At 44.5% G+C, this 12,008-nt stretch overlaps 1 protein-coding gene across 43 annotated transcripts in view; it reads left to right on the top strand.

Annotated features, from left to right (window-relative positions):
- The window catches only part of KALRN (kalirin RhoGEF kinase), a 641,465-nt gene that overhangs the window by 450,877 nt on the left and 178,580 nt on the right, over window positions 1-12,008 (top strand). For 12 of the 43 annotated variants that reach the window (XM_070243675.1, XM_023623622.2, XM_023623620.2 and 9 more), the window contains one exon: window positions 5,486-6,961. The exons of the other annotated variants lie outside the window; for them this stretch is intronic. In XM_070243675.1, coding sequence (XP_070099776.1) covers window positions 5,486-5,548 — 63 coding nt within the window. In that variant the 3' untranslated portion in view covers window positions 5,549-6,961. Of the gene's footprint in view, window positions 1-5,485; window positions 6,962-12,008 lie in introns of those variants that run through there. 43 annotated transcript variants of the gene reach the window in all.

Genomic DNA, 12,008 nt, shown 5'->3' with positions numbered 1-12,008 from the left:
GGCCTACCTGAGCTACAGCCTGGGGTTGCTTTTCTTTCCCACCTGCTTGGGGTCTTCCTTTTCTCTCCAAACATGAAAGGCCAATTTTTCCATTAAACATAAAAAGGAATGTGTATGTCTATATACGTGGGTATTTGTGCTTATGTATGCATATATACATATATGTATGCATGTATGTATATATGAAGGAAATACACCAAAATGTAAATAGTGGTTATTTCTGGATGGTGGCTTTTTCCAAATTCTTTATGATAAGACAAATTACTTTTATTAACAAAAAAACCTAATAGATGTTATTTTTAAAGGACAAGAAGGAACACGATTATTAGATGGTTGCTGAGGTCTACCCTCTGCATGAACCAAGGATGAGGGGACAGGCAGGTCCTAGTAGGGAACAGGGTGATCAGCCTCTCCTCAGTATCTCAAGATGAGAGAAAGTGACCAGAGAGTGAATTTGGGCTGATGTGCAGGATGCACCAAGGTTGTGAGCTGAGGAACTGGCAACTTTGTTTAGTTGTGAAGGTCAGGAGCTTTGGGCAGTGAAAAGAAAGAGAAGAATTGGGAGGAAGGGGTTGGGGGTGACAAGAGGATGATGAGTTCATCAGGGTTTTCCCCCAAACTCAGCTGCTTAGAGAAGCGTGGAAAAGGTGAAGAAAAGCTTGAAGTATACCTTCAAGTTCATGAAGAGATTTCATGAGGAGCTATGCGGTGGGAGAGAGAGAAGGCAGACATGTTTCAAGCTTGGTTTTCCTGAGGGAGGAGTTTCCAGAGTGACTCAGCGTGGGGACACTGGGACCCGGGCTGGGAGGACACAGAGAGATTCCATTAAGGAAATGGGTTACCCCTGCATGGACACCAAGGTTTCAAACAGGAGGTTCATCATTAGGTCAAGACCCAGCTCTCTCCCATCCCCTCGCCCCACCTCTCAGTCTAACAGTCTAACAGAGGGAATATTTTCTGATAAGAATTCTTGGTAAAGAGGCCATTTATAACCTTTCTGACCTTGGTACAAAAAAATTACATGAAACAAATGTTTTCAAGGCTGTTCCTCCCACACTGCCTAGTCTCATAGTTCTCTCAGAGGATTCCCTGAGCAGAGGGAGAAATGGAAAGAGGGAAAACAGAGAGATTGACTCTTGCCCAATGTGGCTGATTTCTTTTCCCTGGGGTGGTGTTCTGGAGGTGGGGAGCACCTGGCCTGTCACAGCAGAGCGGAGGCCACCTCCCAGGCCATCCTGCTCATCCCTAAGCCGCTCAGCCTACCGGTCCTTATCAGTAACCTCCTCACGGAATTCAGGATGAGGAGCCCTGGGGTCAGGATGAGCAGCAAACACAGACATCTGGAAGCCAAAAAGAGACCCTTGAGGCAGAGTAGAACACATGAGAGAACAAATAAGAAGGTCATAAAATCAACCCTTGAAAAAGAGCTAACCTAAAAATACATTTCGTGCTGTTTTTGTCTTTTCTCTATGCATGATTCAATATTTTCGCTAGTCTGTATCTCAGTTTTTAATTCTGATGGCCACACCAAGGAAAATTTTCATTCTGGGCTCTAGTTTGAAATTTGAGGTGGAGAAAGGCTCTTTTAACCCAGTTAAGATGATATTTGCAGAGTCCCCAGTGTACGATGGAGGGACACAAACAGAGCACATGAAGTCCATTCTGAGGACAAAATTCCTCCATCTAATGCGAGAGATACAGTCCTTTCCTGAGAAGTCCCTGCTGTAACTGGGTAGCCGGAGAAAAACACAAAATCTGCCTGCAAGGAAGCCATCCAAAGCATAAGCAACTGACAGTAACAGCTGCCTTTCTTCCTCAACTCCTAAGAGGAGCCGGGCATTTTATGTGTAACCTCTCTTTTGATCCTCACAGCAGTTCTCCAAGGTGAGTATCATTATCCTCATTTTGCAGATGAGGGAAGTGTCGCTCGGAGAGGTTAATTAACTTGCCCAGGATCACACAACTAGAAAGTGGCAGAGCTGAGATTTGAACCCAGGTCTTTCTGACATCCACTGTGCATGCTACCTTCTGCTGGCCAAGTCCATTAAAGAAAACAATTCGATGATTCAGGAAAAAACATACAAAGTAGCATTTTGGCCCAGATAATGCAAGTCCTGTCATTTTCGCCTCCTGATCAACTGAATGAAACACACCTGAATTAAAAAACCAAGAACAGGGGCTGGGCTGGAGGCGTAGTGGTTAGGTTCAGTGCACTCCACTTCATCGGCCTGGGTTTGCGGGTTTGGATCCCAGGTGTGGACCTACACCATTCGTCAAGCCATGCTGTGGTGGCTACCCACATACAAAATAGAGGAAAGATTGGCACAGATGTTAGCTCAGGGTCAATCTCTCTCACAAAAAAATAAAAAAGAACATTCCATGTTCCATGTATTGCATGTGTCAATTGCTCTCTGTCTTCTGTGCCTAGCAGCACATGGCATGAGTCAGGAATTTGGAGGAGGCTATTTATCATGCCTTAGCCATGGGAGTAGTAATCTAGACACATCTCTGCCTTGGTGGTTTCCTAATCCATCAGACAAAACATCCAGAACATATAGTCAACTGCAGATGCATTTAAAAATATATTGTGGAATAGTTGCCTCAAATTCTTTGTGGAACAAGAAAGGGTATAAATCTGGGTGTCCATTGATATCTCTTGTGCACCCAGGGACTGCAGAACATCTCGCTATAGCTCAGAAAGCTCATAGTATGGGTGTCTAATATTAGAATGGGGCCTACAGTATGTTAAATAAATGTTCATGGGTCTGTACCTGAATAGGGTGACATGGGGGAAATCTCAACATAGGTCCCTCTCCCCACCAAAAAAGAATGCTGAGAAGGGCTAGTTAATAAAGTCACTGTCCTATTGGTGTGGGTCTCACTGATTCTTGCCCCTTGTGCCAACTCTTGCACCAAAATGCCAAAGACAAGTGAGTCTAGACAATGTGTGCTGGCAGATGTGAGAATGTAGTTGAAGTGGTACAAAACTCAGGTTTTCCAGTGATGGAGTCATTGAAACATAGAAAAGGCCTCTGCCTTAAAGATTCCAAACCAAGTGACCCTTAGAATTACCAGGGAAATATTTTGAAAAGCTGATCCCAGGCCCCACCCTGGCCTGCGGAATCAGAATGCCGAAGGTACAGAGATTGGATATGGAACGTGTATGTGAATTCCAAGCTGAGAGTTATTTTCTAAATAATAGAAACTATTAGCATTTCAAAAAAACATTAATGGCCTTTTTTTTTCTCCCACACTTCCACTTAACCTTTTCCACTACTCCTTTCCTAGGCCAGATTTTTGAAAAATCATCTCAACAAGATCATGAATGGCTGTCATTTTTAAAGTTAAAAGCTACTCATTCAGGATACCGACGGGGCTATATGAAACAATGGCCTCCTATGTAATGGGTATTATTTTCTCAGGGTTTTAGAGGACAAGTGTTTCATTGCCTACATGCGTTTATGTCTTAGGTGTCTCACATATCAAGCCATCAGACAGATTTGCAGGTGCACAGAGACAATCACAACTTGAGGTTTAAAAGGGGCTGAAAAATTTCTGCAGAATCTAATGAATATATATAATAAAGTGGTCCAAACCACTTCGGGTTAGGTCCTCGAGGATAAGATGGATCCTCAAAATATGCAAGGGATGCTTTCCAAGACCTTTGGAATCCACAAACAGGCAAATGTACGAGTATCATTTAGCAGATGGTTACTCCTTCACAAGGGGCAACAGAGCACAGTGGTGAAGGACAGCTTTGGAGTCAAACCAGCCTCGGTTCAGATCTTATTCCCTCCGCTTGCCAGCTGTATGATCCTGGGCAGGACCTCTCAGTGCTTCAGTCTGCAAAATGGGGGTAATGGTATTACCCACCCCAAAAGGTTGTGGTGTGAATCGTGTGCAAGAATGCATGCCAAACACTCAGCACTTTGCCTGACATGTGCTAGAAACTCAATAAATATTAGCTATTAATAGTAATGACAGTAAAAGTTACATAAATAAATGAGCTATTAATATAATGACAATAAAAATATTTTTAAACACTGTTTTCCCCCTTTGGAATTTTACCATCTGAATAAAAAGCAGAACGTCAAATTCAGCACTTACAAAACTACTGAATTCTGCCACTGAAATAAATTCTAAAGATCTAATAGCATGTCTCCAAACTAAACATAATGACAGGGGTTTATGATGTGGGGGAGAATGTTATGCAAAGGAAAATGTGATTTAAAATTCTTGAGCCCCTGGGACAGCTGAGCTGTGTGGTCCCCAGTATCTTCTCCATGAGTTCCTTCGCAAATGCTGCGTACAGCTCCTGGCTTCCTTCAGAACCTCAGCTCCCTTCTGAATCCCCAGCATCCCCCACCTTCCTCGCAGCTCAGGATGACTGCCATTTCAGCTTGATGCCGAAGTGTTTTCTCTCCCTGCATGAACAGTTTTTGCCCAGCTGGAGTTCTTACTTAGAGAGTTTCAGACTGCTTTTCTCTTTTCTGGATGGCAGCCGTTGACATCATGAGCTGAGCCACAGCTAAACGTGAATCATACTCTTTAATTCATCCTGAACTTTTCTCTTGGCTAAGAACCATTGCCTTTTAGAATATTTCACTCCTCCACTCACACTAGAAGTTGACTTTCTTTGAGGGGCCATTGTTGTTAAAGAAACAATGATTCCATTGTCTCAGATGGCCCAGTAGAGAGGGTGTAGCGACGCTGGAATATAGAAGCTGGGTCTGTAGCAGGCTCCTTCCCTCTTTCACTCGGTCGCTCAGTAATCCACTCCCTCAGCCGGCCTTGCAGCCTGCACGAACCAACCGCATGCCTTGGAAAGATTACAGATTACTGCGTGTCATGGACCCTGGAAACACTTGAACTCAGGAATTTTAAGTCTGTTACTGCCAAATACCTACTACATAAATGGGTAAACTTTTCTCAGTTTCTTTCCACCAAATGAATGTCATGCAAGTCTTGGTAGGATACAGGGACACGAAAAGACTTGAAACAAGAATACAAAACAAAAAGGGTATTAAATAAACACTAATGATCACTGGCCCTGGGACCTCCTATTTAATGCATCCCTATTTATATTATTCCTGGCTCGACTCCTGCTTATCTGTCTGGGACGCTGGGAAGCCACTGCAGGACTGCTCAGTGGGGAACTAACGTGAGGAAAAGTGTATGAATTTTAGCCCTGACAAAGTTAGCAAAAGTGGCCAGTCGGAGATCCTCATCTGGATCTTGGACCTGGCTGGCTCCTTCTGAAGCTTCAGACTAAGGAAAGTCCCACCCAGCACTCTGCTGCCTCAATTTCCTCTTCTAAGCCAATGATTATGTATTCGCCAGGTTGCACTCTGTGCATTGGGTTGCTAGAAATACAGTAGGTTGCACTGATGATTTAACTCTGTTTTCTGTGAAGGGCTACAGGATTTCATGCAGATTTTTGCAAAGTCATATGCAAATCACAGAGCCCCGGCCCTTTTCTTAACAGGATGGCAACCTTGCTCCTCGGTGGTACCTGGGACCTGGAGATCCTTTCTCCACTTACGTTTAGCGCACAGCCCGGGATTTGTCCCTGCAGATCACCGGGTTAGCCGTGCCGCCGTTGGGACCTCCCACCTGGACGCCCCTCACCTGCCTCTCTTGAGACTGCTCTGGCAGGGCTGGTGTGGGGTGCAGCCTTTGCACGGAGGGCAACATGTTCCAAGCAAAGTCTGCCCACCTGGGCCATGGGCTCACCCCTCGGGGCTCCCTGCTTCTCTACTGGGTGCAATTTGAGGTTCCCGAGCTTCTCTCCAAAGTCTAAAATGGTGGGACAGTAGGGAACTGTGAGAGGCCCCCATGGCCCAATGTACTTCCCCCAGCTGCCATCGGCAGAATTTGTACCAGGTACCCCAGCCCTCGCTGCCCTAGAGGTCTGCATTGTGAGTGGACAGCTTCACTAGAGGGACGTACTTGTCTCTGGAGTTTTTCTCCAGGTGGAATGCTTCTGTTGTCAGTGGCCCCCAATCTGGAAAAACCCCTCATTCTAATCTAGCCTGCCTTCCCCACATTGTGAGAAAGAGGGAGGAGGAAGAAGGGATGGTTTATGGTAGAGAAGAGGAGGGTTAACTCTAGCTGTGCCCAAACATTGGCAACAACCACTGCCCCAACGAATATTCTACCTGCTTCAGCCGACCCAGGTTTTATCAAGATTTTCTAGCTCCTCCCTAACCTCACTGGCTCCTGAGGTCTCTGGTTCAAAGACCACCCTCCTAGCCTTGGTTTGCTTCCAAATTATCCTGTTGGGGGTGGGGGAGGTGGAAAGTGGGAGAAGAAATAAATGAAACCAACTGGCCACAAGTTGATAATTGTTCAGACTAGATGATGGGTACGTGGGCATTCATTATACCATTCTCTCCACTTTTGTATATGTTTGCAATTTTTCATAATAAAAAGTTAAAAAATAAAAAAAGACCTCCAACTTCCAAGACACTCAAGAGAGAACCCCAACCCCTGTCATGGAGTTTCCTGGAAACCCCACACCAAGGCAAGAGGCAAAGATGGTTTCATTACATATGTATATTCATTTTCTAATTTTTTTTAAGGCCCACTGCTTTATTTTCAATAGACTAAACCTTATTTCTAAGAGGTCCCAAAGTTGGGCTTACTTCCCCCAGCTGGGTTATGGGGGAGGGCTGGGTAAAGGGTTCCTCAAATCCTGAAAGTTTACACTTCCATGTATCTCACAGTCTTTTTGTGAGGTTGGGACTTGTTCAGTGTTCTGAACTTTGCAGAGGAAACGCGCTCTCGATTCAAAGTGTCATTCTCTGGAATTGCACCTGGCTCAGGAAAGGACTGTCTTTGTACTTGAATTCAAATCCAATGGAGAACCTTAACATGGGCATTTGCATGACTGAGAATTGCTGCTGTCTTTTTTCCGTATGTCACTTTCTTGAATGTGTTCTAATAAAATGATTCTAAAGCAGGCTGTTGATATACAGTGATTTATAAATACTTTCTGTTGAGTGCTGAGGCCCTTAATTTTCTACCGAGAATCCACCCCATCCCGCTTTCTGGAAAGATCTGTCTAACTGGGGACAGATGCGATGAGCATACATCTGGCATGATGGCGGCACCACTGCAATTGCAGCCACTAAGAATCATGTCAACCACAGCAATTTCGTCTTCTGGTTGCCTAGCAGCAGCATTTGTTTTCCAGAATAAAGACGGCCATATGTAGTAGATGAGTGTGGTGGGGGGAAAGTGGAGGAGGAAGGGCAGGAGCAAGAGTATAATTCACTCTACCAGGGAAGGGAGGAGAGAGCAAGGTGGAAGGGGAGACAAAGGCAGGTGAAAAGAGAGTCAAGTTCAAACTCGTTCTGTTCAGTGATAAGACTCAGCAGGTTCAAATGATAATCGACTGTTAAATTTTATTCTCAAAATTGCACCTTTTGATATCAAGCCATGGCAAGTTACAAATCTCATTAGGCAAACTGGAAGCACAAGGAGAAAATATGTATTTCCAAGGGTAGATATTTTGAGAAACACTTTTTATCCCAATCTTTATCCCCCTACAGCTGAGACTGGCTAGGGCACTGCCATGAGCTAGTAACAAACTTAGGCCAGTTCTCTGGGACAGGTGGCATTGTTAGGAACCTTTTAAGGGGAAGGGAAGGCAGACCCAGACAAGGGGGCTTCCGTTTACTGGGCACCTTCCTCACCTCAGATGCTGGGAAGGCACTTGATAGACATTCTCTCCTCTAATCTTCACAGCCATCCTGAGAGACAGGCAGTCCTTTCTTCATTTTCCAGATGAAGAGGCTGAAGCTAAGAGAAGTAAATAACTTGTACAAAGTCATACAGCCAGAAAATAGCAGATCTATGATTCAAATTCTAGTCTTTGAGCCCCAAATCCATGCCTTTAACAAACTGCAGGGCTGATGGCCCAGTGCCCGGCCTGAACTCTCCTGTGTACACTTCCCATGCATGGTCTTCACTTTAATGAATGGTGCAACTTCTGTATGCCTGAGGGGAGGGGATGCAGAGCCAGCGTGATTGGAGATCCCCGCCAGGCCAGGTTCTTTGCAACCCACATCCACGTCCCTGTGACTTAGTTGTGTAGAGCGCAGGCTGATGAGGCTGAGATCGCCATTTTGTTTTCATAGAGATTTGCTCACTCAGCAAATATTTGAGTGCCTATGAGTGCTGGGCATTGTGGACTAGGTGGGCAAATACAGACTCAGCCCCTATTCTCAAGGAGTTTACCAGCAGAGGAGACAGACATTAATCAAGTAACGCATGAAAGGGTATTGAATTACAACTGGAAGGGACCTTGGAGATCATTGAGATCAAGAGGCAACTGAGGCCCAGAAATGCTAAGCAGTTTCCCCAAGACCATACAGCAAGTTAGGGACCGAGTGAGGACTAGAACTCAGAATTCCTCATTTTTATTCTTAGACTACTGTTTTCCCTACCATGTCAGACTCTAGTCTGTCACACACTCATAGATTGCCCGCTCACCCCAGCCAGCCATATAAACATGTTGATTAATCAGTACACTATTCCCGTGCCTAGGAAAAACCAGAGAGCATATTTCCACTGATAACCAAGCAGCAGAGTGAACCAAACCCCTGAGGATGACATTTGCCCAAGCCTTGTTTGCAGACTTATTTCAGAGCCCAAAACAGGAAAAGAGAGGCAAGGCTCCTGTGCTTAGCAACACTGCCTAATACGGATGCTTGCAGGTGTTTCCGTGTTTGGGTCTGACGCCAGTCTTTTCTTATCTCCAGGTTCAGCAGTCACTCATTCGTTCATTACTTCAACAAATATTTGTTGAGTGCCCACCGGGCACCAGGCACAGTTCTCAGAGCTGAGGGTACAGCAGTGAACACAAGAGACTGCCCTTGTGGGGTGTACATTCTACCTGGAGAGACAGACAATAAACAAAATGAATAAGTAACAGCATATTAGAAGGTGATAAAAGCTACAAAGGAGGATAAATCAAGCAAGGAAGACACGGGTACCAGAGGTGGGGATGCATTTTTAGATAGGGTGGTTGGGAAAAAGACCTTCCTGAGAAAGTGATGTTCTGGCTCATCATTTTATACACAGACACAGACACACACACACACACACACACACACACACACAGCTGTGCAGTGTGGTTTGAAAAGTCCCATTAGCCTCCCCCTACCTCCTTCAGAAAAATAAAGGTATCTCAGTAGCATGTCCCAGAGCCCAATTCCTGAGTTTCCCATTTCCCCTTTGAGCTAAAGCGGTGATTTGCAAACTGGAGTGTACATCAGAATCATCTAGAGGGCTTAATACACAGATTGCTGGGCCCCACTCCCAGAATTTGTGATTCTGTAGTTCTGGGGTGCATCTAGGAATTTGCATTTCTAACAGATTCCCGGGTAATGCTGATGCTGCTCATCCGGGGACCACACTTTGAGAGCCGGTAGGTTAAGCGATTATGGCAGAGGATCCCTGTTAAAATGAAACTACTACCTAAGAAAGGATGCATCCATTCGTTAGGATCCATGGACATTTTCAAACTAGTTATCCTGGAATAGCAGGATCCTTAAGAATTGTGACTATCTATTTTTTTTAACTGGGATAGTTTCAGAAGCCAAAGCCCAAGTCCCCAAGCACTGAGAAGTTAGAGTAAGGGACAGATCCTGAAAAGCTGGTGACAACAATATTTCATTGCTTGTCTATCAATGCTTTGCATTTTCATAGCATGTAGTACTTTTACAAGCCCTGTGCCACGACTCTCTTTTGGCCTAACAGTTAACCTGTGACGCAAGCAGAACAGGTGTCATCATTACATTTTATAGATAAGAAAATTGAGACACAAGGAGGTTATAAGGCCTCCCTTGGGCTATCAAGAAGGATAAACCCCAGTTGCCTTACACCTACTCCGGTGTTCTTTCTCCATTAAAACCCTTCATAACATCAGGTACGGCTTTCTCCTGGGGCATCTGTCCCTAGGTCATTAAAATCCAGGACACATAGTCACTCTTTGCCTTTTGCTCTGTTCAAAATCCCACTTGCTGCAAGTGGATTATCCATGTGGGTGATTAACTGTGGCAAATACTAAGCCCTGCATGAGATTCCTCTGCCATAAACACATCTCTCCTCCTCTACTACCAGCTATTGTACAGGGAAAATGCCAACTCATTTTAATGTTAGCCGAAGCTAGAACTAATCATTATGAAGCAAACTTGCTGAGGGAAGAGCCCACGTAATACTTTCCAAAGGCAAATAGACATGGCATTGTGATTATGTGTACCACTGCGTCCATTCCATTAGTCGAGATAATTGAAAGTTTTCTGTATCACTAACCCACACAGTAAAATGAGAGTGGATTTTGTTAAATCTGATGGCTGGTGAATCACATTCTCAGGGATTTAAATATACCGAAAAAAAAAATCATCATCATGAATGATAAAACCCTCACTTCCGGTCCTTGCCATTCTGATTATTTTCTCCAGTCCTGCACTGATTCCTCACAGAGAGAGAGTGAGGTCTCCCATGCATCTCATGGATGGTGACCCGTGGGTTACAAGGAGCTGTCTCTCTTCAGCTTCCATCCTGTTTTTGACCATCGAGGACCCCAAGGTTTTAGAAGTTTAATTTCTAAAACTGTCCTTGTCTATCTCTCAACCCATTGATGTTCTGACATCTTCCTCTTGTGTTGCCATTGGAACTGCACACTTATGCAATAAGCATTTACTAAGCACTTACTATGTACCAGACCCTGTAAGAACCACTGAACAGACCACAAAAATGAGTTAGAAATAATCTTATCCTCAAACAACATGGCATATATTAGAATCACTCTGTAAGTTATGTAGTCTAATCAACATTCAACTATATTGTAGATTTGGATTATAAACCCATGTGAGCTTCTCCCCATTTTCACTGATGAGTTATTCGGCTCCAACATAAAGTAGGTATCATTAGGAAAGAAAATACACCGGGGAGGAGAAGAGTGGGGTGAGGAAGGCGCACCACTCTATAGTTATGACCACACGTGGAGATGTGCATCAGCAGCCCAAAAGCGTGGTAACAAGGGGGCAGTACAGCATCTGAAATCTGCTGTAGATATTCCCCCTGTGGCCATGACAAAGTGAGTACAGGAGGGTCATAAAGCTTGGATGATTAGGATTTCCATGCTGATGAAAGATCTAGTGTGAATGTGTTTTTGCTGAGTTTTAGACTGTAAAGGTGCTGTAAAAATGACTATTCCTTAAAAAAGGTATTTCATGCCCACTGCAACACACGGACTGAACATCTAAGAAACCAGATTGAAGGAGATGGGGTGGGTTGCAGAGGATTCAGTTGATTGGGTCGTATTAGAGAACCCATGACAAGAAAAGATGCAGACTGTAATCCAACAACGTGTGTGTATGTGAGTTGTGTGTATATATGCGTGCACAAATACATATGCACAGAATGGTGTTGAAGGCCAGTAAAAAGGATTTTATGAGGATGTGAACCCTTTAAATAAATTCCAACTTCGTTATCCAAAAAGGAAGACAAGTTTAGAAAACCAGTGGTGCAGTCAGAAGATAAAGATAAGATTGTAGTTCTGGTGACCAAGTGGCTCAGGGGGTCCCTCTAACACTTCTTCTTCTTGTTTATATTGGACCTGAATGTGCAGCAGCTTTCACTCCCTGAGCACCTTAAAGGAGCTCCTCAGACCCTGACTCCACCCTGCTTTAGGTTGGGTTTGTGATAGTGGACCCCAAGACAGGGATTCAGGTCAGATATGCAGCTGGATCTCAGATTTGTCCTGTGAACCCTATTTCTGCTGGCTCTGCAAACCTGTCTTGGCCCTGGAGGGAGTTTTCACAGCACAGGTGCTGTATCCAGGCTTACCAATGACCATCAAGGGTGCTAGTGGCATGATAATATAGCCAGGCCTACTATGGGTGAGTGTGGTCATGGATAGTGGTAGCCATAGGGAGAATTTAGAGGGCCCAGAAATAGCAGTGATGGGGGAAGGGATCTCTATGTATCTGCCTTTG

Source organism: Equus caballus, chromosome 19 (genome assembly GCF_041296265.1).
Source record: "Equus caballus isolate H_3958 breed thoroughbred chromosome 19, TB-T2T, whole genome shotgun sequence".
NCBI lineage: Eukaryota > Metazoa > Chordata > Mammalia > Perissodactyla > Equidae > Equus > Equus caballus.
This window is presented reverse-complemented; position numbering and strand designations above follow the sequence as displayed.